We start from the raw sequence: 21,984 nt of genomic DNA, 5'->3' as shown, positions 1-21,984 counted from the left end.
TGTTTCCCGGGGGCTGCCACCTTCACTGCCCGAGTGCTGTGGAGATGGACAGCCGTCAGTCCAGCCTCTTCCACCAGTACTAAATAATCCCATGAAAGACTGATATTTTAACATCAGTGCCTCAAATGTGTAGAGTGGCTTGCTCAATTGTGCTTTTGGGACTTGTCCCAGGCCCCACAGGTGAATGGATAGAAGAGCTCACTGAAAAGCCCCAGCACGTGACCGTGACGGTGCTGAGCTCCACTACTGCCCTGACATCCTGGACAGCATCACAAGAGAGCGGCGGCAACGGCACCATCGTGTCTGTGGTCTCTCTGACCTGTCAGAAGCAAAAGGAAAGTCAAAGGCTTGAAAAGCACTACTGCACTGAGGTAAATGGTGGAAGCTGGAGCCTTTTCAAATACAGGAAAAAATTTGCTAACCACCCTGCTGTTTGGGATCGCGGTGCCCAAGGGCCCTATCAGGCTCAGGGCTGCAGAGCACAGCAGTAGGTGCTCCCTTCTGCAATCTAAAGGGACACAGGTGGTGCAGAGCGGAGGGGAGAGCACAGCATTCGGGAAGGAAAGTGTTGCAGGAAACCACAGTAGTGTTAAAATTCTGTTTCTGTTGGAGGGACTGTGGCCAATCCTTCGTTCGAGCTTGTGAGCTGTGTTGTACCTTTTGAGACATTTTTGTGGCTGTTGTGGTTTAACCCCAGCCAGCAGCTCAGACCACACAGCTGCTTGCTTATATTCTCCCTCTTCTCCCCCAGAAGAGTAGGGAGAAGAGAGAGAAAAGGAGGGGAAAGGAAAAAAACCCACCACCTAGTGGGCTGAGATAAAGACAGTTTAACAGAACACCAAGAGAAAACAACCAACAACAACAAAAAAAACAAACCCAATGATAATAACTATAATGGTAAAAGAATATACAAGGTAAAGTAATACAACGTAAGTCACTCTCACCACCAGGTGAATTGGCTGTCCAGCCTATCCCGAACGCTGATTGTGGATTCCCGCCCCGCTGCCAACCCTGCTTTGTAATACTGAGCGTGGCATCTCTGGTATGCAGTATTCCTTTGGGCAGCTTGTTCTGTCTATGCTCCCTCTCAGCTTCTATGGGAAGCTGAAAAAAAGTCCTTGAAAACTATAAACATCACCTGGCAACAACTAAACCAATATGCATTATCAACGTTCCTTTGATACCAAATCTGAAACCCAGCAGCCACCAGAAAGAAAAATAACTCTATCCCAGCTGAAACCAGGACAGGGGCAGTGGGAAAAATCATAATAACACTTAGGCATGTGCTGTAATACTATCATCAAACTTGCATAAATTCTTTCTTAGATATCCTACGTATGAATACAGAACCTGACTAAACTTTCTGGAAGTTTAGAGGTGATCATAAGTCGGGTTTTCTTTTCATCCATCAAAAAAGATGTTGGCATGGGGAAGTGAATGCAGACCGCCTGTGATTTGGATGGACAACAATTCTTTAGGGCTGCCATACGGGATGTGTTTATAATGATCAATAATCCCGAACTCCCAAGTATGACAGTTTTCTGATACTTGAAACACTTAGTGAGTGCAACCCCGTGACAGATCCTGTGGCTATGATGGATCGGTGGCATGTGCCTTCAATTAGCCCACATCCCAGTTACTTTACCAAGATGCTGATAAGGCCGTTTTCTGAGCAGTGCCACAACTTCTGTCTGGCTCCCTAAGTGCGTGTGATGGAGAAGTCTGCAAAGGACTGCAGTGCTGTCCTGCTGCGCCCTCAGCTTGCTCATGGGAATGGAAGGAATCCGCTAACCCTCCCAATAAATATTCATCATCTCCTTCAAACTTGTGATTAGCCCTGCAAGTTAATTAATACAGGGAGTCTGCATCCTTTAAAAATTTCTTTTAAAATGAATCATTTACAATGAATTGTCAAAACGTTTTGGGTTTTATTCCCAGACTGTCCATGAATTTAAACATTTTAGATGAACTTAAACATGTTTAGATTGTTTAGATGACAATTTGAGAGTTGTTTTTCAGAATCAGGTGTTAATCTCCTTGAGTTATTTTCCTTTAATTTATTAAAAGTGCAGTCATTACATCAGGAAGCAAAACAATACAGTATGCAATTATGTACCAAAGATCACAAGTATATACATATGTGATTAAAGGAAATAATACAAAAATAATCTACAAACTCAAAAACAAGTACCTAAAGCTAATCCATGAATAAACAAGTTATCTGTAAAAGTAAATGTGTGTTTATTGCAAGTAGGTAGAAAGGTCTAAATACAGTTATTTGTTTCTTTTTCTCATTACAAATGTTCGTACCACCTCTAATCAAATTTTATCAGCTTATTATACCTGGAATTATTAATGTTGGTTTGAATTCTCCTTGACAAGCTGAAAAGGGCAAAATTCAGTGCAGAGTTCTATCCGTTTCTACCCTTGTGCTTGATTTAAAAGTGATTTAGCTTTCCAAAGCAGCTGTTAAATATAAAATCCCTTCCTCACTAAACCTGTGCTGGCACTGATGGAGTCACTTGCACACTTGCATCACAATAAAACACCAGTGCAAAGGTGGCTGTGATACAGACTTTGGAAAGGTTGCAAAGAAAATATTAGTAGGAAATATCAGCCTGCCGTTCTAGAAGGGGTGCATGAAGTCCTTTCCTCCAAACTGCGTTTGCTGTTAGCTGGCTCTTCAGGAGATGAGGCTTTTCCTATTGAATCGGACCAGACCGATGCCTCCTGCTCTGACCAATACCTGGTGTGCCACAGCAGAAATTTTGATGGTGATGGTTCAAACTGAAAAGAAAAATCACAAGGTCCCTTAGCCAGGTTTTGTAGTGCTGTAATTCCTCTCTGATTTCACCATGCTGTCATTTTAACACTTGCGTTCAGAAGACAGCTTTCCCATAAGACTGCCTTCAGCTCACAGAGCTCCAGATGAATCAGATGGCCGAAGAACAAACTCAGGCTTTTATTGAAAACGCACTGTCTAAATACTCTAAATAGTATCACCGGAATATCAATAATGTAGCCTGATTATTTCAATAAACTTTGGCAGCAGGAGAGAGTGGGTCTACAATGTGACAGGTAACCTTGCACAGCAAGGCAAGCGTGATTCTCTGAGTCAGATCATTCGTCAGCTCAGCCCTGACTGCTTTCACAGTTTTGCCATTTTGGGCTTAGTGAATGGAGTTTTAGCTGCTGATGCCAGTGTCTTCAGAATCATGTCTTTTGTAACTGGAGCAGTTCATGTGCAGTCTCGATCTTCTTTTCATTTACCAAGCAAATACCTCATATCGGATGCATTCCCCTCCTATTAGGTGAATTCAAGCAGCAGCCTCATTGAAAATCTTGTTCCCGGTGCCCAGTACCGAGTTGTGGTTTATTTACGGAAAGGACCGTTGGTTGGACCGCCTTCTGATCCTGTTACATTTTCCATTGGTAACCCTTGCATCTACTGTTTGATACGTGTTTTGTTTTGCTTTGTTTTTAAATATGTGTAGAGAAACTACTTCTTCAGTGGGAGACAAATGTTTCGCATTTGTATGTTTTTACCGAACCTAACTAGAGAGCAATTATGGCCAGGATTCACACACGCAGGGCCCTGTGGAAAGCACCGTCTTCACCCTTGAACACCTGAATATATGTGTGTCTCTGGCAGTGCTCATGGTGTATGTCATTTAGGGTGGGAGTCACCTCACAGGTGTAGCCAGCCTGAGCTGCAGGTAGTCTGTGATGCATGGAGAGATGTGGGTAATTCTTAGATGTGATTTATTCCCACTGTCTCACGAAGTCCGTGGGACTGCTGTTAAGACATTTGTTGCAAATGTGCCTTATGAAGGATGGAATGTGGCCCGGTCTGAAGGACGCAGTGCTAAGAGTCAGGAGACCTGGCTTATCTCCTATGGTACTACATGACCATCACCAACTTCAGTTGTGTATGCCTTGATTTTCTTGGGTTTAACAGTGAATCTTGATGTTCTCTGCTTTGAGATTTGAGGATAAGAAGAACCCTCTGAGACTGAAAGTAACATTTTCAAGAATGTGGTTTTATGGCCAACAGGCAGAGCTGCTGCCTCCATGCCTGTAATTCAGGATTACACCGTGCTCCTAAATAAAGAGTCACTTAGCATAGAATTCAGCATCTTTTAGTTGTATCATTTATTTTGTTAAGGTCACCATTTTAACAAAATGTATTAAGAAGAGAATGGGCAAAGAGGAAGAGATTCAGTGTATAGAGTTACATTTGCAGAGAAATACTTGACCTGAGTCACCCAGTTTCTCCTTTTGCCAAATAGTCTGCCTTTGGGGAGAGCAGGTGGCTGAAAGCTAGAGATCTTCAGTATTTTTCATTCTGCTTCCTCTCTGTGATGTAGGGAAGAAAGCAAAACAGAAAAACCCCACAAAGTTAACCTGTTAAGAATTGAATCCTTAAATGAAAGCAAGTATGTGGACTAGTGAATATGGTGAGAGCCTTTTCATTCTAGGCAATCTCTTTATATTTTTTCATAAATTGGGTCTGAGTAAAAATTTGAAAAGAGAGTATGGTATATTTCAGCAAAGGATAAAATAGTAAGCAAAAAAATACATATACTTTATTATTAAAATCTCTATCATTGGACGATTTTTACAAATGCTTTTGATTTTATTTCTCACTGTAGTTACTTCAGAAATCGGCAAAATTCTATTTTCACTTGAGAAAGTAAAATCATATATTCCCAAAGCAAATAAGTTCCTTCATTTTCTCCACTTTCGTGTGGCCTCACAACCATAAAAAGTTCTTACTAAACTCAAAATGGCAATGAGGTTCTAAACAAAACATCTCATAGATTTCTTATTATAAAGGGGATGTTCTGTTTTTATGGAGTAAAAAGACAGTTGTATGAGTTTTCATTTCATAACAGGATCTTGAATTTCATATTAAAATACAGAACTGCAAAGCAAACTATTTTCAGTGGTAGTTAATGACAAACGAAACTGAAATAAGATAAAATACACTTTAAAAAGTATTCAGTTCTCCCCATGTTTATCCTAAGCCTCACTTTCACTGGGTGAGTATCAACACTTTAGAGAAAGCAAAGAATAGATGTGGTAAATGATTTATGAAGGGAAAGGCAATTGTGCTAACATGGGCTGAAGTCATCTGGGTGCTGGGCTCGGCTCTGACCCGGTGTGCAATAGCTGGGGCTCTGCAACCCTCGCAAATGTTAGCAAAAAGTACTTATTTAAGTAGCCTCAGTTAAGTCATGAAGAATAATTGCTTTCCAGACAAGTAAAGGTTGCAGAAGTTGACCCTTATGTGACATTTTTCAAATCACTTGACTTCTCTTTCTCGGTGTCATCATCTGTGAGGCAAGACTAGCAATACATGACAGCACCTTTAGGTTCCCCAGGGAAGGAGGGATAGACATAAAAACTATTCTTTCTGGTAGCCTTTATCTTCCAAAGTGTTATGACTTCTGACGCTTTTGGTTTTGAGCAACTTGAAATATCTCCAAAACAGCCTGATTTTCAAAGTAGAACGGAACCCTCTGTTTGTCCAAAATCAAGCCCTGTGCTTTATCTCAAGCTAAGCAGCCAACACCAAGCAGCCTCTAGTCATTTCTGAAAAAGTAGACATAACAAACTGGAGAACAAATGCTGAAAATTGGTATTCCACTGCTTGTGACAAGGAACTTGTTGGGAAATAAAGTCAGGAACAAACCAAAAAAAGGTACAACTTGGTTAAGGAAAGGTATTGTTTTAAAATAAAGTGTAACTGGTAACGCGCACATTACTAACCACGGTTTCTGGTTTATAGTGCCCACTGGAATAAAGGATCTGACGCTTTACCCTCTGGGACCTACTGCTGTGGTTTTGAGCTGGAACAGACCTTTCCTTGGGGTGTTCAGGAAATATGTTGTAGAAATGTTTTACTTCAACCCATCAACGATGACCTCCGAGTGGACAACCTACTATGAAATAGCAGCAACCATCTCTTTAACTGCCTCCGTGGTAAAGTGACCATTACCGACTATTGCTTGCCCATGCCTGTGTGACCTTTCTTTGCCCAGCATTTCCCCCATGAATATGTGCCTATGCCTTTGAGTTTGGCACATTTTTCCAGGCAAAGCAGAGCAAATGGCCAGGGTGCTAGAGGCATTTTCTGTTCTAAAGTAAGGGAATGCCAGCTGAACCATGCTAAATTTTAAGCGGAGTGATGAGTTATGAGATGAGCCTCTATTTTGTTGACAAAATGGGCATGTTCAGCAAGTCCAGAGGCAGCTTCAGTTTGTGGGTCAGTTTGTCAGTCAAGGCTTTAAAAAATTCCATCATCTCCTCTGGGGGAGTAGTCCAAAACCTTATCTACATAATTAATATTGATAATATGGATTTGGGGCTTGCGGGCTAGTCTTGCAGTGTGCCATCTGGAAGGCTTAGCTGCAGAGATGCTCTTGTGAAAATAGCCTTCGTGTTTCTGAAGCCACAAAGACTTATCACAGAATCACAGAATGGTAGGGGTTGGAAGGGACCTCTGGAGATCACCTAGTCCAACCCCCCTGCCACAGCAGGGTCACCTAGAGCAGGTTGCACAGGAACGCATCCAGGCGGGTTTTGAATGCCTCCAGAGACGGAGACTCCACCACCTCTCTGGGCAGCCTGTTCCAGTGCTCTGCCACCCTCAAAGTAAAGAAGTTCCTTCTCATGTTTAGGTGGAACTTCCTATGCTCAAGTTTGTGCCCATTACCTCTTGTCCTGTCACCAGGCACCACTGAAAAGAGCCTGGCCCCATCCTCCTGACACCCACCCTTGAAGTATTTATAAGCCTTGATAAGATCCCCCCTCAGCCGTCTTTTTTCCAGACTGAAGAGACCCAAATCCCTCAGCCTTTCTTCATAAGAGAGGTGTTCCTATCCCCTAATCATCTTGGTAGCTCTCTTCTGCACCCTCTCCAGCAGTTTGCTGTCCTTCTTGAAGCGGGGAGCCCAGAACTGGACACAGTACTCCAAAACTTATGCCAGGATTTCAACTAGGTGGAGACTGGTCTCTAGAAGAGCGCGCACACACACACATATATACACACATGCATCTTTGCAAGATTGGGTACTCGGCAGAAATAAAGTGAAGTTTTCCTCTTCCTTTCCATGTATTCCTAGAGGTGAACAGATTTTATTCAGACTTTGCCATAACACAAGACAGCAAGCAATTTTAGCTGAAATTAGTTGTTTAGAAAGTTATGAGTATGCAAAAAGGATAGCAATAACTTTCCCTTCTTGTGAGAGCCATAGAGATTTACTGTAATTGATTTGCATAATACCATTTGTGGAGTCATTTTTACTGCAGCAGCTTAACTGTAATTGGGTACGTGACTGTAAAACTAGCACATAAATCTCCAGGGAAATTAAAAACAAAAATAACTTACCAAATGAGTAATTAATATCATGTAATCATGACTCAGCACGATTGGATTAAAACCTGAATGATCCAAGTCATCTTAGAAATAATGTCATCTTCCAGAGTTAATGTGGTCCATTAGAAAATGAGAGGATATTGTCCCTTACTGTTGCAAATCCTGTTCACGGAAGCCAAGTTGGAATTCCTTTGTCTGAATTTCAGTCCGAAATACAACAGTGCTATATCACAGCTAAAGTGAGCATTTCTTAAAAAATAATTTTAAAGAGTAAGCCTGAATTAGAAGAGTATCTCCCTGTTTTTCTGTCATGGCATTTAACATACAGGTAGGTATTGGTGAATTGTTGTTTGGGTTCTCTAGTGGTGCTCCAGAATCCCCATGTCCAACAAATTTCCTGATGATCTAGTGACATCTCTGAGTGGTGTATTCTGGAGCAACAGTGTCAAGCCCAGCGAGGAGGCAGGGCAATCAAAAATCAAGCTATCTGACAGCTTAGACCAGAAATTCTACCCTGAAGGGTTATCACTTGGTGAGAACTTTTGGAACTGAATTTGCTTTTTCCCTTTGCTTGGTTGCTTTGTTCATTCTGTGCTCCGCATTTTATTTTAAAATTGTCAAAACTATGTTGTTATTGTCAACTTTACACAAGGGTCATGTCAGAAGAAATCCAAGCAGCTTCAATGCTTTGGTGTTAATCTGATACAACTTTTTCTAAAAAGCATAAAGAGAATAGTTCACAAACCCTATATTTGGATTGCCTTGTAGCATCTGGGAAAAAGCCACTGGAAACGGCAGAGGTCTGTAAAAATAGCAATCTCTAATTTGTCAAAAATTTTCATTATTTCTAATTTGCTTTTATTTTTAATTTTAAAAATATCATGAGGCTTTTCATTTAAACATAAAACTAAATATTTGAATTGGTTTGTGCTATCAATGGAAGTATTTGAACGTTAAGTTAAATATTACTTATAATATAAAATATATGGCATTTTATTACTTCATTTATATCTCATTTGTATTTATATATATAATTTATGTCTCATAAGTCATTTATGTTTCATTCATATTTAATTTATAATAAGTGATAATAGAAAGTGAAATACACTTCGAAAATTGGAAAAAAATAAGTCTTTTGAAGTGACAGTATCTGAGCCAAAAGCATTTTCTAATTTATCCTCAAACCCTATCTAACCAAAACAGAAAAGGCTACGTTTTTCAGTTAAATATTCTGCCTTCATTAAATCAGACTTTTGCGATGGAAGATTGCTCCGCGGGAATCATTCTCACCGCCCTGGAAATCAATGCGAGGTGTCCATGGTGGGTAGGACCTGGGACCATGTGCCCGTGGGTAACCAGCAGACCCGGCACAACCGTGTTTGCTCTCCCTGCACAGAGTTTTGAATAAATTTCAAATGCCAAATTACAAAGATTTCCACTGGAGCAAGGAGCGGGAGCTCAGCAAAAGCGTCCCGTGTGTGGGCACGGGGTTTATAAATATTGTCATGTTTTAGAAGTCACGTCTCATGCTGGCGAATTGTCTCCTGAGCTGCTCTTTGTCTTTTGTCGTTTTCTAGAGAATAGCTAACCTGCTGCCTGCATGGTATTACAATTTCCGGGTCACCATGGTGACTTGGGGGGACCCAGAGCTGAGCTGCTGTGACAGCTCCACCATCAGCTTCATAACAGGTGAGCAGCCGCCTGAAAAGACCGTGGAAGTGCTCCCAGGAGCTGAGGTGCTGGGAAAGTCTGACTTGGAGGTTGTGTTTCACCTGCAGATGCTTGCAAGATGTAGGGTATTTAACAGCTGAGCGTTGTGTTGTGTTTTTGTAAGGAAAGCTCTAAGGACTGCTTTAAATTAATATGTATAATTTTCCTATACAAAGCACAGTGTTTGATTACTCTGTTCCAGCCCTTTAGCAGCTGAATACAGGGCTCCAGTGAGGGCCAGCGATCCTGCTCATTTTTTATGACGGCGTGTGTTTTAGACATCGAGAAGTTAATGGGCAAATAGTAATCTGTATTCTTAGGTTTGCTAATATTATGGAACATTTTTCCGTATATTTGCAATGTTTCCAAATACTTTTCCTCCTGTTTCCCCCTCCCAGTAACGCAGACCATGACTGCACCTGAGCTAATGTGGAGTAGAGTTCTGCCCTCTTGGGCAGGCTGAGGCAGGCGGTATGTTTGGCAGCACGTTATTCTTGTCCTCCAGCTCTGCCTTTCCTGCTGGGTGTTTTTTGCTTGTGCCCAGTAAGGAGGGAAGGGTGCTCCTGTGATCAAGGCATTCCACCTGTGCTGGGTAGATTGGCCTTGGGAAACTGGTGTGGTGCTGGCAAGTCAGTCATAATTCAGATTTTTAGCTGCAACAAATCGATATAACCACACGGATTGCTCTCTTCCAGTTGGGTCCAGCTTTGTGTTTAACACACTCTTGTCAGATACTTTGGGTTTGAATCTTCAATGTGTCAAACAGATTAATTGGAGAGGAAACAGCATACCAGAGCTCCTGTTAGCGCCTTGCCACGTGTTCCTAGCATCCAGGCTGGTTAAGTTAAAGTTCCCTATTGAATCATTTTAGTTTTATGCACCACTGTTTAGTTCACCTTGCAGAAGGTGACTGAAAGCAGTAAATAATTCAGATGGACCTTGAGAGGAAATAAAGTATGTCTCGCTCTTCTTTTCCAGCTGTAGAAATCAAATCAAGAGGAAAATCAGCCTACAAGGTCCCAACCACTCCCTCCAAAACTGACACTAGCCTAATCCTAGATTTTCTTTTAGGTGAGAGGCTAAAAAGACGCAACTGAGGAAGGAAAGGAATTAGACCCATTTGCAATGATGGATTAATATAGTGCCTGTGCTCGACAGAGCTACAACGGAAAAATTATCAGTGGGTTAAGTCCGAGCTCCACTGAAGCCAGCAGAAACCCGCCCATCTTGAGATATCTGGTCCCGAGCTACACTGCTGACAAATTCTGGCACTTCTCCAGCGTATCAGAAACCCGTAGCACCCACCAGGGCCCCCTGAAGGGTCTCCAGAGATATTCATTGTCCTTTGGCATCAATCAACTTTCCTGTAGCACTGTAAGGAAGTAATTTTCCAGCTGGTTGGTTGCTGTATGAGGGGAGAAATGTCTTTTCCGACTGATTAGGGTACCAGGTTCGGCATTTTAGAGTGGAAATGTTCCAGTGGGGCGCTTACACTTCAATATTGTGTTTCCAGAAACCCGCAGCAGAAATGAGGGGAATTAAGGTTGTTCTAAAATAGAAGCCATCGTCAGGATCAGTCTGGATCTCTGTATGGTGAAAGTAAAGACTGTTACTGCCATTAGATGAAAAATGGATCGACTCCTTAACTAGCAGATGTAGACAAAATCAGAAATGGATGAATCTCTTAGAGAATGTCATCCATTTATGATTGGCAAAGCTTCTCTTCAAAAAGGTCATGTGGTCTTAAGTGAAAATATCTAGAAAATATCTAGCTGGAAAGTTGTACCTATGCTTAATTCCTCTTATTATCAAAGGTTTATCCTTTGCTTCTGATTTGAATTTTTCTGGTTTTAATATCCAGTCTGTTAATTCTTATTACACTTTTCTCGTATTGATTGAAGAGACATAAAGCTTTTTTTCCCTTTCTATACGGAATTTAGTTTCACTCTTTTCTGTTAATAAATTCCTTCCATTGAACTTTTCAGGTCCCCTCACTGTAAGGCGTTTTCTCATGTTACTTTTTTTCCCTACTCTGCCTCTCTAATTTTTACTGTCTTTACCAAAGTATGCGAAAACTGGAAGTGTAATACCAGCCTGCTGAATACTCCTACAGAGGCAAAATCAGCTCCCTATTCAATGCTCTGCTGTTTGTGCATCTAGATGATTGCATTTCCTGTGGCATCGCACTGGAGGTCTGTGTTGATTTACTTCTCTTCGGTGGCTTCTAACAGAATTTATCATTTGGGAAGTGTTGTCTACATGCCTTTTTGCTAAAGACCCAACTTTGCACCAGGTGCTTTGCAACACATTTTGTTTGAGCAGGCCCAGCGTAGGGGCCAATAATTCAAATCACAGCCCTGTCCAAACCCTCCACTCCTCTGCCAGTTGCGTGGTTCGTCAGCCATGGTTTTACTTTCAGAGCATTGATGGAAGTGTTGAACAGCAGTGAGCTGGATCACAGCGTATTAAGGGAAGAGTCCTAACAAAGAAATCTGATTTGATCAAATTACAAGTGCTTATTGATAGATGGTCACCATTGAATGTGAGCATTAAATACGCTCCTGTCCGCTGATTGCCTTATTTCTTGCAATCTCTTCAGCTTTGTCCAGGGACTGCTGTCAGGCTAGCTCGTGAGAAAGTGGCATGCCAGTTTTTCACGTGTGCAGGTTTGAAATGTTTGTCCCCAGTAGGTACTGCCTTTTCACTCTTGCAAGTTACCAGGGGACTGCAGAGTTCTTCATCACCCTCAGTCTCTTTCCAGAGAGGGAACAGATGGTTTTATGGAGCGCTTGGTCCCTTTCTGCGTCATTCCGAACAATGCCACCTTCTCTGCACAGGTTGCCAGGAATTAAAACAAGCAAAAAAACCACAACAAAACAACCCACCAAATGAAAAGCCCTAAATTTTAAAATACTAGAATGAAGGTTTTGTAGTCTTCTTGACAGTACGCCATCTGTCAGTTCTTCTGTGTGTAACTGGAAAGCTAACCTCCGCACCTGGAACACAAGCTTGATTTTTTAAAACAAAGCAGAAGGATCATCTGTGAGTTTGGGACCACACCTTGCAGGAAGCTCAGAGCAGAAAAAACAATTCCCTAACACAGGATCCCACAGCTCGTGTGGAGTCTACAGCAGGCTGGGACTTTACGGAAGTGTGGTAGCCGGAATGAAAAGGGTATTGCAAGAGACCAGATGATATATAGCTCACTCCCGCAACCATTAGTCAGATATCCCCAGGAGAATGGGGGAGATTTGGGGGATCCCAGAGACTTACCAGAAACAGCATTTGTTGTCTCGGGCTCCTGCAGCAACAGTTGCACGCTGTTGTGTGAACGCAGGGAGAGACCGTGGCGCTGCCAGTGTTGCTGTGGTGACTAATGAGTTTTTAATGCCACCTGCTGTAAACAGCTGGATTTAAAGCAATCATAAGCAAGGGCACTTCAGACCACCAGCATTTTCTTTTACAGCAAGAATGCTTTTAGCTTTGGAGAAGCAAAAAGAGTAAGACAGACAGACGCTTGGTGTTGGTGAGTACCATCACGTCTGCTCTCTGTTGGTCCCGTGGATGCTTTCAGCTGTCACTTTGGGCCAGGTCAGCAACGGGATGTAACTTCCCCACAGCCTCTAGGTGCAACTTGGCTCCCAGTGGAACATGGTGCCAGGGGAGTCCGTCACGCAAGCCCTGGCCCTTCAGTCTCATTTCACGTATCCTGGGTGTTCGCTGACACATACCTAACGCAAACGGCTGTGTGAACATTAGGAGGGAAAGTATGTCATCAGTATTTAGGGATAGGAGGAAATTATTATTAAGTGTATAAAATTCATGCTAGTCATAACATTAAATTGCAAAGAATCCTTGTGTAGGGATGGACTGGGAACTCTAGAAATTAAAAGAAGCATTACTTTATAGGTTTTATACTAAATAAGGTTGCTTCCTCTCAACAGCATAAAAGGACAGTGTCAAGATTAATTTGAGATAATAGCCTTACTAAACGTTTCTAAATGGGTCTAAATTGGCTGTGCATTGTATTTGCTGCCTTCCTCAGCGATTACTTCAGAAAGTCTGTTCGCTAACGAATGCCTTAATGCAAAAGTTACAGAAGCCTTCGTGAAAGCAGCAGTGACATCTTGTGGCCCCTTCAAACAGACCCAAGCTCCCAGTTTGTCCTGCGTCCAGGCCTCCGGTGGTGGGAAGGGTCCTCTCGCCGGGCAGACGCAGAGGAAGATCAACCATTCTGTATCGTTTTCCCTATTGTGCTCCTAAAGAGCACACAGCCAAGCACACAGATTCGTACACTGCCCCGTTTTATCCAGGTTATCCCACTGATATCACTTTGAGAGGGGGTTATGGTCTTTACCGATCGCTGACTTTGACTTTTGGGTCTCCACTCGGTTTTAACTTAAATCCTAACAACTGGAGACCTGCACTTCCGAATTGGGCAGTGGCGGTGAGCTGACCAGCCATACTCCTTCTGCAATTAATAGAGAGGCACCACAAGGAGGAAATTCTCTTACTCCTTTAAATACCTATTTTAGGAGGACAGGACTTGCTCTGGAGTCTGCTGTCTTTCTTCTTGGGCTGCGCAGGGAGGCGAGGACTTGCCGCCAGCTCCAGCGCAAGACAAGCCATCGAATGGGCTGAGGGGGCTGTGGTGGGGCAGCCTGAGATGTTCAGCCCAGGGTCCAGGAGCTGGATGTGTGGAAGAAGAGGAGGGACAACAGCTGCTTCACCTAACACCTAATAATGTAGCTACCACATGCCTGCAAACTAGACACTGGGTGGTTAGACGGCTGTTAGCTGACTGTGGTCTTCTGTGGTGGTGGGACTTTCACCCTGGGAACAAAGGTGGACGTAACTTTTTGTGCAAAAAGATGTTCTTTGGAAAACTACAGGTTTGGAGCTTTTCCTCCTAGGAAGATGCAAACTCAGTAAAAGGGAGATATTTTTTCCTGTGGAAAAGCTATCCAAATTATTCAGTGTGACGATTTGTCTTTGTTTCTCACTGTCATTTCTTTTCAGTGCTATGACACGGTGAAGCAATATCTGAGGCTTTTAACTTGACTTTGAATTCAGTTTATAAATGTTGACTCAAAAAATGGTTTACATCAGCTAGTAGCTTCGGGACTTCTTTTTAAACTGAAAGATTGTAAACAAAAGTATATTTTTGTTCCGAATATCCCCCAGGTTAAATGCCATTTTTCGTTTCTTTGAGCTTGCACTCAGGTGCAGATGCTTTTACTAATATGTTTCCGCTATCTTTGCAATAGTCTTTTCCTAACAGTATCCATTGGCAGAAGTTTATTACTGGACTTGGTAATCAACTGTGTTAGACCCTGTCTGTAATACATTTGCCTTATTCCTTCAGCACCAGTGGCACCTGAGATTACCTCTGTAGAATATTACAACCACCTCTTGTACGTCACCTGGACCTATGGAGGAGATGGTACTGACCTCTCTCATTCCAGGATGCTGCATTGGATGGTCATTGCAGAAGGAAAGAAAAAAATCAAGAAGAGCGTAAGTATGAGTGGGGAAGGCATCGCACATTTCTCTGTATTTTTTTTTGTTGAGTTGATAACTTTGGAATACAAAGTTTAAGCAAGTTTAAGATTGGTAGAAGCCTGATTGGTTAAAGTTATTTCACAGTGTTAGCAGGCACTTACAAAGACTCAAGCTCTCAAAACAGCCAGTGGACAAAATGATTCTATGGTGATCCAGCACAACTGTTGATGATTTAGGTGAGAATTTGAAAATAGCTTATTAAAATTCTGAGCTGCAGACAATAAAACATAAAGAGTATTTTTAAGGGAACAGATATGGTTTCTATTTAATGATAACCAGAGTACGCTACTAGCTAAGTTTTTTTAGTTCATTCTGGCCAGGTACTATCACTTCCCGTTTTCTGGCTTTATCAAAAAGACATCCTTATAAATTATGTGTTCTTCATTTGCTGTTTAAATACAAGTTCCGCTAACTGATGGGGTGGAGGATTTCACCCAGAATGTGTGCACTTCTTAGAAAGCTTGCCAGATGTTAGGATGTGTTCTTGGGACGTTCTCTGGAACTCTGAACATATTTAAAAAATCACTCAGGAAAAGAAATCTGGGGTTTCCAAATGTAGATTAAAGTCATGCTGCTGCAGGGCACTGAGATGCACATTTAACCCGAAGCGAATGAGCAGCCCCTGGATGTACAGTGAGGAGTGTTTGCAATAGAGGAGCGCTGCAGCACAGAAATGTATACAGCCAGCAATGTAGCTTCATACAACCTGTGGCCTGTGACTGTCTTCTGCACCACTATTGATCTTTTAATCACTGACCGACCAGATGCTTTCTCAAGTGTCTGGTCTTTCTCAAGGGAAAGGTTTCCCTTCTACAGCTGAAGACTCTGCGGATGCTGAATTGGAAGTGGATTTTCAGCGTAAGCGCAAATTAGTCAGCGATTTTCACTTGGATTTTTATGGACCACCCTATCTTTCACTGGATTCCTAGTGGCTGCAAGGGCGCACCCATCTGGAGCTTGTTGCAGCATGAATCTAATTACATGATTAGCAGGACTGTTCAAAAACATGACATTTCTGAACAGCAGGAACTCCCAATATTTGGATCTTTGTTTCAAACAAGGAAGAAAACTCCACATTTTATTTTTTCCCTACAATTAAAATATTCTAACAATTGAATTCTAAAAGAATTTTGCTGTGATATCCCTTTCCTCTCTTCCTTCCAAAAGTCATGTTCTCTGTAAGGTTATTATTCTTTCATGAAAAATCTGATTTCTGTGCCACTCAACTTCGTTGAATATGAAAATCTTAGATTAAATAAATATATAATAAAGATTGAAGATGAAATTAAACTAAAATTAATATTGAATACGTAGCTTTAGATTAAACAAAAGATTAAAACAGGAGCGTATCTACAATAGATTATATCTGCAAATAAAACTTCAAACCTTTAGGAATATCTTTCAAAATGTTTGTCTTTGTATTATTTTCAGGACAAGGGAACTCATAAATTATTCTTTAGGAAATTCCTGCAACAACCTATTTATAGCTAACTTCTCAGGTCGTGCTCATATCTGTAAATATGAGTGCACACTTGCAAGCTTCCGGGTGTACCTGTTCTCCTACGTTCTGTTAGTCATTTTCAGAAACGGTTTCTTTTAAAAATCATACTATATTGTAATCTCTTTATCTGATTTATTAAGATTGCTAAGACTGTTATTACGTTTTTCTTGTGGGATTACTAAAATAAATTTTCTTGTGGGATTATTAAAATACATAGGTAACACTGTCAGGCAATGACGACTTTTTCTTCCTGCTATCTGTGTATTTCCCAAGACTCTGTAGAAGTTGGTCAGTTTTTACAGAAGTGATGACAATAACGTGCATAGTCCCGTTAGGCTTTATTTGGAACTGTCTACCCCTCTTGTAACCGAAAACTTCAGCCTGAAAATTAAGTGACTGTGAAAACCAGCATGAGATTCCTGAATGTGTCCTTTGTAAATAGTCTACAAGCACTCTGGAAACAGTCTGTTAAAGTATCTGAGTTCTGTGACCCTGGAGAAATGGGGAGCTTACTCACCCCTAAAATAGCAGGAAGAAGTTATTCACAGTGTTCTGAAGCTCAGCTCAGTTTTGGATCATATCTGGTTTCAAACTTGCAGCTGACTGAAGTCAGGCCCCGAGGTCTATTGTCAACTCAAGAGGTCTCCAGGTAGGTGCTAGACTTGGCCAGCTGGATTTAATTTGCAAGTTCTTAGGATACAGAAAGACTTGCCTATATGTGTCTGGTGTACTCTTCTTAGCGATATCTGATCTGATTTAAATTCCTCTAACATTGCAATGGGCTCAAATACATGGTTTGGTTAGCGTTTTGCATGACTCGATGCAAGAGTGCTCTCATTGGTGTGAGGGAGATTTTCTTTCTTCCTTAATTTTTCACTGGTCATACAGAAAATATGGCCTAGGATTGTCTTCTCTCTGCGTTGTGATATTCTGCTGAGCATTATGGCTTTCTGCTGTTGATCTCAGTGGGAACTGGTCCATGTGACAAGTCTAGAGTATGCAGAAGACATCTGCTGTGATGCACAGAACTTTCTTTGTAGTATATTAAGTGAAAAGAATAATTTTACAAGAAGGATATCTGTTTTGGGTCATATTTAACAGTTGATGTCTATAATCATTGTAGGTAACACGCAATGTGATGACTGCAGTGTTGAGCTTGCCACCGGGGGACATTTACAACCTTTCAGTGACTGCTTGTACTGAAAGAGGCAGCAATACTTCCTTGCCCCAGCTTGTGAAATTGGGTAAGAAATGCTTGTTTGTAAATTATAAACTCACTCCGTCTCTCATTTGACTGTAAAAGTAACTGTGTCAGCAGATCCAGCATCTTCCTCGTTTCAGTGTCATGTACCTGTGACCGCAATTTCTTTTGCAAAGCTGTAATTTTCACCTCACCTTGCTGTGAAAAGATTAGCTTCACATATGGGAATGAGACGTTCTCATAAAATAATATTAGTATTTTCTCTACATGCATAATAAACCTTTCCTGAGTGACAGTGATAGAAGTGAATTTAAAGGACTCCATAACTTCTAAACAAATTAGAGGTCTTGAAGCTATCATTGTCTTTTCACATTTCTCATTAGCTCTCACTCAAATCTTTTGAATGGTGCTGGGGTAAGCATTAAAGCCATAACAATCTGAAGTTCTTCCAGGTCTTTTCACCATAGGGGATATTTGAAAGATGTAGACAAATTCCATGGATTTTCCTCTTCCCTCTGCACCGTCCACTGTTTTCCTCATGCCTTGTGTCTGTACGCGGAGTTACATGCTTGTAACTCGTCATTCCCAGGATTGAGCGGGTGGATATGGGAGTGTGAGTATATCCCCCCCGCTACCACGGTCCAAATATTTTAGAGGAGTATTTCAAAATATCAGCTAGCTTTATCTTTCAGACAGGTCCACAAGTGCCAGGTATTATTCATGTCGTACACCCTGCAGCCTAGTTGTATCTTCCTGTTTGCTTATGGGCAGGCAGGCTCCTATTGAACTGGTGCAGTTATTTTGCTCTTGCTCTTTCATTGACTACAAAGAGAAGGTGGAATGAATTCCATTTTGATAAATCGCTTCTAGACTTCTGGGCGTGGGGGTTTTGTTGGTTTGGGGTTTTTTGGTTTTGTGTTTTCTTTATGCTGTTTGCACTTTGAATAGGCACTAGTAAGGATATTTTACCAGCGGCTTTCCTTCCCTCTGTTTCTGAGGGAGCAATGGGAGTTGTAATTAGCAGTAGTGAGAACTGACTCTAAAGTGATAGACGACTCAGCACTTGGCAGTCACTTAAGCATTCCTGCCAAATGTTCTTCCCTCCATGATGTTTGCTTCATCCTGGCAACTTTCCACTTGCAGAAAAATCAAGCCATTTGCTGGAGGCAAAAGGAGGATTTGCTTGGGATGATGCCCAAACGCAAAACTCATATTTTAATTGAGGCCATTTTTTACCTGGAGTGAGGGATGGAATGTGTTTCTGAATCCAAAAGCAGATATATGAGTGTAATTAAAGGAGAGGGATGCTTTCCTATGTAGTTCTGGGTCAACACGTGCACTGCAATCCCCGTGACACAGAAGAAGCCACGTGAATGTGCCTCAGTCCCTACCCTGCTCTCCTCAATGCTCTCCTGAATGCCAATATAATCTTGGCAGCCTTCAACCCTGGAACACTGATCTGATTGTCTGAGGATCAGATACGTCTCCAAAATGTCTATAACCACTTGAGCAAATCCTTTGTGCCAAGTTTTTGGAGGCAGATCTTACGCATCACATCTAGGCTCCTGTGACAGCATCTCACAGAATTGTGAAGTAAGAGCAAAATGTTGTTGTACATAGCACATTGCATGTAGCGTGTCAGGATCTCGGAATCAGGTCATTGTTTGGGAATGACAACTTTCATTAAACATTCACAGATTAGGAAACGTGAAAACTCTGGAGAACAGCTTGGCAATGTACAACCCAAACTTTGTACTCTCTGAAGGCAAACCAAAGGGGCCCAGGATGCTGAGGCACTGAGAGCTAGTGATTGCCAGTACCTGTTGTGTGTGGGCTTCAGAAGGAAAATCAGGATCAAGCCTTGGTCTTTAAATAATCTTGGGAAAAAAAGTACATCTCATCCTAACTCCATGCCTGGGCTGTTTGCTCCTCTCCCTGCTCCTCAAGGTTTCCCTTCCTGTCCTGCTGTGCTTTCCATACTCCAGGAGGGGTGGCCTCCATGGGAGGTCAGCATGGGCTCCCATGGGCCACTGCCTGTCCAGACACGGGGGTCAGCGGGCGGGGAGGTGGCCCTGGAGGGGACAGCCGAGGCCACCCCACATGGGGCTGGGGGTGCTGGGTGCAGTCCCTCAGCCGTGTTTCACAGCATCTCTGATGCCATCTCTCCCAGGAGACCCCCAGTAGTCCTCCTGTCATAAGGTTGTCTCCTCGCCATGTAGGTACCCCAGTCCCCCATATATCTTTGCCCATGGCCAGTTCATCCAGCACAACAGCAGTGAAAATCATAGCAATAAACTGAAGATCCCCAAAGTCTGGACCTCTGCATTCAGTGAGGAGAGAAAACTCCTGCAGCTAACTGGAACGACTCCAGACCCAATGGCCCCTAAGTGTCCGCCTAGAAATATATTATTTAAAAAAAAAAAAGCAAGTTTTTTTTTTAAACTGCTAATTAACTATTATCTTTGCTGCAATTAAATGAACCTAGATGGCCTTCGCTTCTGCTTCTTTATCATCTCCTGGGGCACGCCCTGTGAGGAAAAACTTTCTCAGGCCAAATGTGTTGCTAACAGGTGAACAGCCATCTTCTCCCGAAAGAGTTTCTGCTAACATAGTTCTATTAATAGAATACGCTGATCATCCTCAATAAGGGCTCTGTTGAAAAGGGAAGTGAAGTAATTATCCAACTGTCCAAATAGAGAACAGTTTAAATAGAGAAGAAAAACCAAGACACTTCATCATCTTCCCATTTTACAGTGGTAGTTTATCACCATGAGAGGCAGGGCTTTACATTGGCAGGCTTTATCTGAAGGAAATGAAAGATAGAAGGGCATCAGGTATTGCTTTCATTTTTGTTCAAGGCTTCCTCCTCTCAGTTGTCTGGAAACTTAAAGATAAGCTTAATAAAAAGAGATTTTCTCTTAACCAGAGCCAGCCCCTCCAAAATCACTGTTTGCTGTCAACAAGACTCAGACCTCCGTGACTCTGCTGTGGGTGGAAGAAGGAGTGGCTGATTTCTTTGAAGTCTACTGCCAGCAGGCTGGATCTGTTCAGGAAGCAAAAGTCCAGGTATGTAAGCGTCTCTTCTTCGGTTTCTGCTCTTCATCTCTGAAACTGAGACTGGGCCTTGCATCTTTCTGGTTTGTGGTCCGCTGCTTAGCATTTGTGTGTAAATCCCAATGACATTTTTTGCTCAGTACACAGGTTAGATCATTAAGCCAAATGTGGTAAGGTGGTTCAGAATTAAACTTTTAAAAGCTGAACTACTACAGCATTTCAAATACTGAAATATTTTGTTATTTTGCAATATTAAAATTGGCTTCTGTCTCATTGATGAGATTATAATTACTTGGACAGAAACTCTGTGCATCCAACAAGGTGTCAGTCTTTGGCTAGTCATGAAAATGGCTCCAATATACCACGCAAAACCTAAAAGACCACAAAGCTAAGGGAATGTCAATGGGCAGGAAGGGAAAAATGGTCAGGTAGCTTGATAAGGAATGGGGAAAAATAGACATATTTAGATGCCATGAGATCTTTTATGCATCATTTTATTATTTATGGCTTACTTTATTCCTGGTTTTCAGAACTCTTAACTGTAGTTTAGTAGGACCTTCACTGCTATTCAGAGAGCATCTTTGTGCTGCAAATGTGGCTGCTTCTCATGGGTTTTGTCTCTTAGGGTATTTCCTTTGAGAGCCACCTTCTCAGGCTTACAAACGAACTTCCTTTTCTCTCTGTCCAGTTAAGTACCTGTGCTCAGAGGCCACCTGAATACCTGAGTGTTTAGACTGGTGCTGTTACTCAGTGAAGAATATAGCAGTAGTAGTTTTAATTCCTTGACATTAAATGCTGTGCAACATATGTGGCTTACTTGGAGGTTTTGCTGATGGTATAGTCAATCACTGTGATTACATGCCATGAAACACGATTCTCTCATGTAGACTGTCACACATAATGGGAAATCATTCAGAAAAAAACCCCACAACCCACTCGTATCACTGATTATCCAGAAAGAGATACATACGCTCTTTAATCCTATGGAAGACCAATCTGAATTATTTAATATTCCTTTTAAATTGAGAAAGGCACTGACTAAAGGAAAAAAATATGTTTAAATGCACTTTAATCTTTCAGATAGTTTAGATTCCACATCCAGATTCCTGCTTTTTCACAGTGAATAGCTAAAGATTGTGAAATCGTTATCCACTTAGCAGAGATTCAAAATAATGATGTGCTCAGGCAAGGAAGGTACCACAGGATTTGCAGCTTTAGTGCAGAGCAGATCTGTTTTAAGAACATTAGGAAAAGACTGCTCCATTTGGCAGGATCTTCAGTGGGTGTCTCATTTGTTGACATGAACATCTGGCACTGGGAAATGCACAAAGGTTGTCAGCTCATTTCTCATTAGATTCGTCGCTCTCTCTTCTGTCTCTGTGAAAAAAGGGGAAGAGGTCCTTTTTGAACAGTAAAAAGGGATGCTTTCCCATCAGACTGGTGAAAATTCTTTACTTGTGATTTTCCATGCTAATTACATTAATGTTTTTGTCCCTTTCCTACATTTTTAAGTCAGCAAAATGAAAAGCAACAGCTTTCCAGGTTTGAACATCTTGGGTTTTGCTTGACTAATTC

The 21,984-nt window shown here is 41.8% G+C and overlaps 1 protein-coding gene across 3 annotated transcripts in view; it reads left to right on the top strand.

Annotated features, from left to right (window-relative positions):
- PTPRO (protein tyrosine phosphatase receptor type O) overlaps positions 1-21,984 on the top strand; it is a 156,508-nt gene that overhangs the window by 106,433 nt on the left and 28,091 nt on the right. For all 3 annotated transcript variants that reach the window (XM_063358812.1, XM_063358805.1, XM_063358797.1), the window contains 7 exons: positions 172-371; positions 3,312-3,432; positions 5,792-5,985; positions 8,959-9,070; positions 14,457-14,608; positions 17,278-17,398; positions 20,282-20,421. In XM_063358812.1, the coding sequence (XP_063214882.1) occupies positions 172-371; positions 3,312-3,432; positions 5,792-5,985; positions 8,959-9,070; positions 14,457-14,608; positions 17,278-17,398; positions 20,282-20,421 (1,040 nt within the window). The remainder of the gene's footprint in view (positions 1-171; positions 372-3,311; positions 3,433-5,791; positions 5,986-8,958; positions 9,071-14,456; positions 14,609-17,277; positions 17,399-20,281; positions 20,422-21,984) is intronic.

Source organism: Chroicocephalus ridibundus, chromosome 1 (assembly GCF_963924245.1).
Source record: "Chroicocephalus ridibundus chromosome 1, bChrRid1.1, whole genome shotgun sequence".
In the NCBI taxonomy this organism is placed as follows: domain Eukaryota; kingdom Metazoa; phylum Chordata; class Aves; order Charadriiformes; family Laridae; genus Chroicocephalus; species Chroicocephalus ridibundus.
The sequence above is the reverse complement of the archived record's forward strand: the minus strand, read 5'-3'. Positions and strand labels throughout refer to the sequence as shown.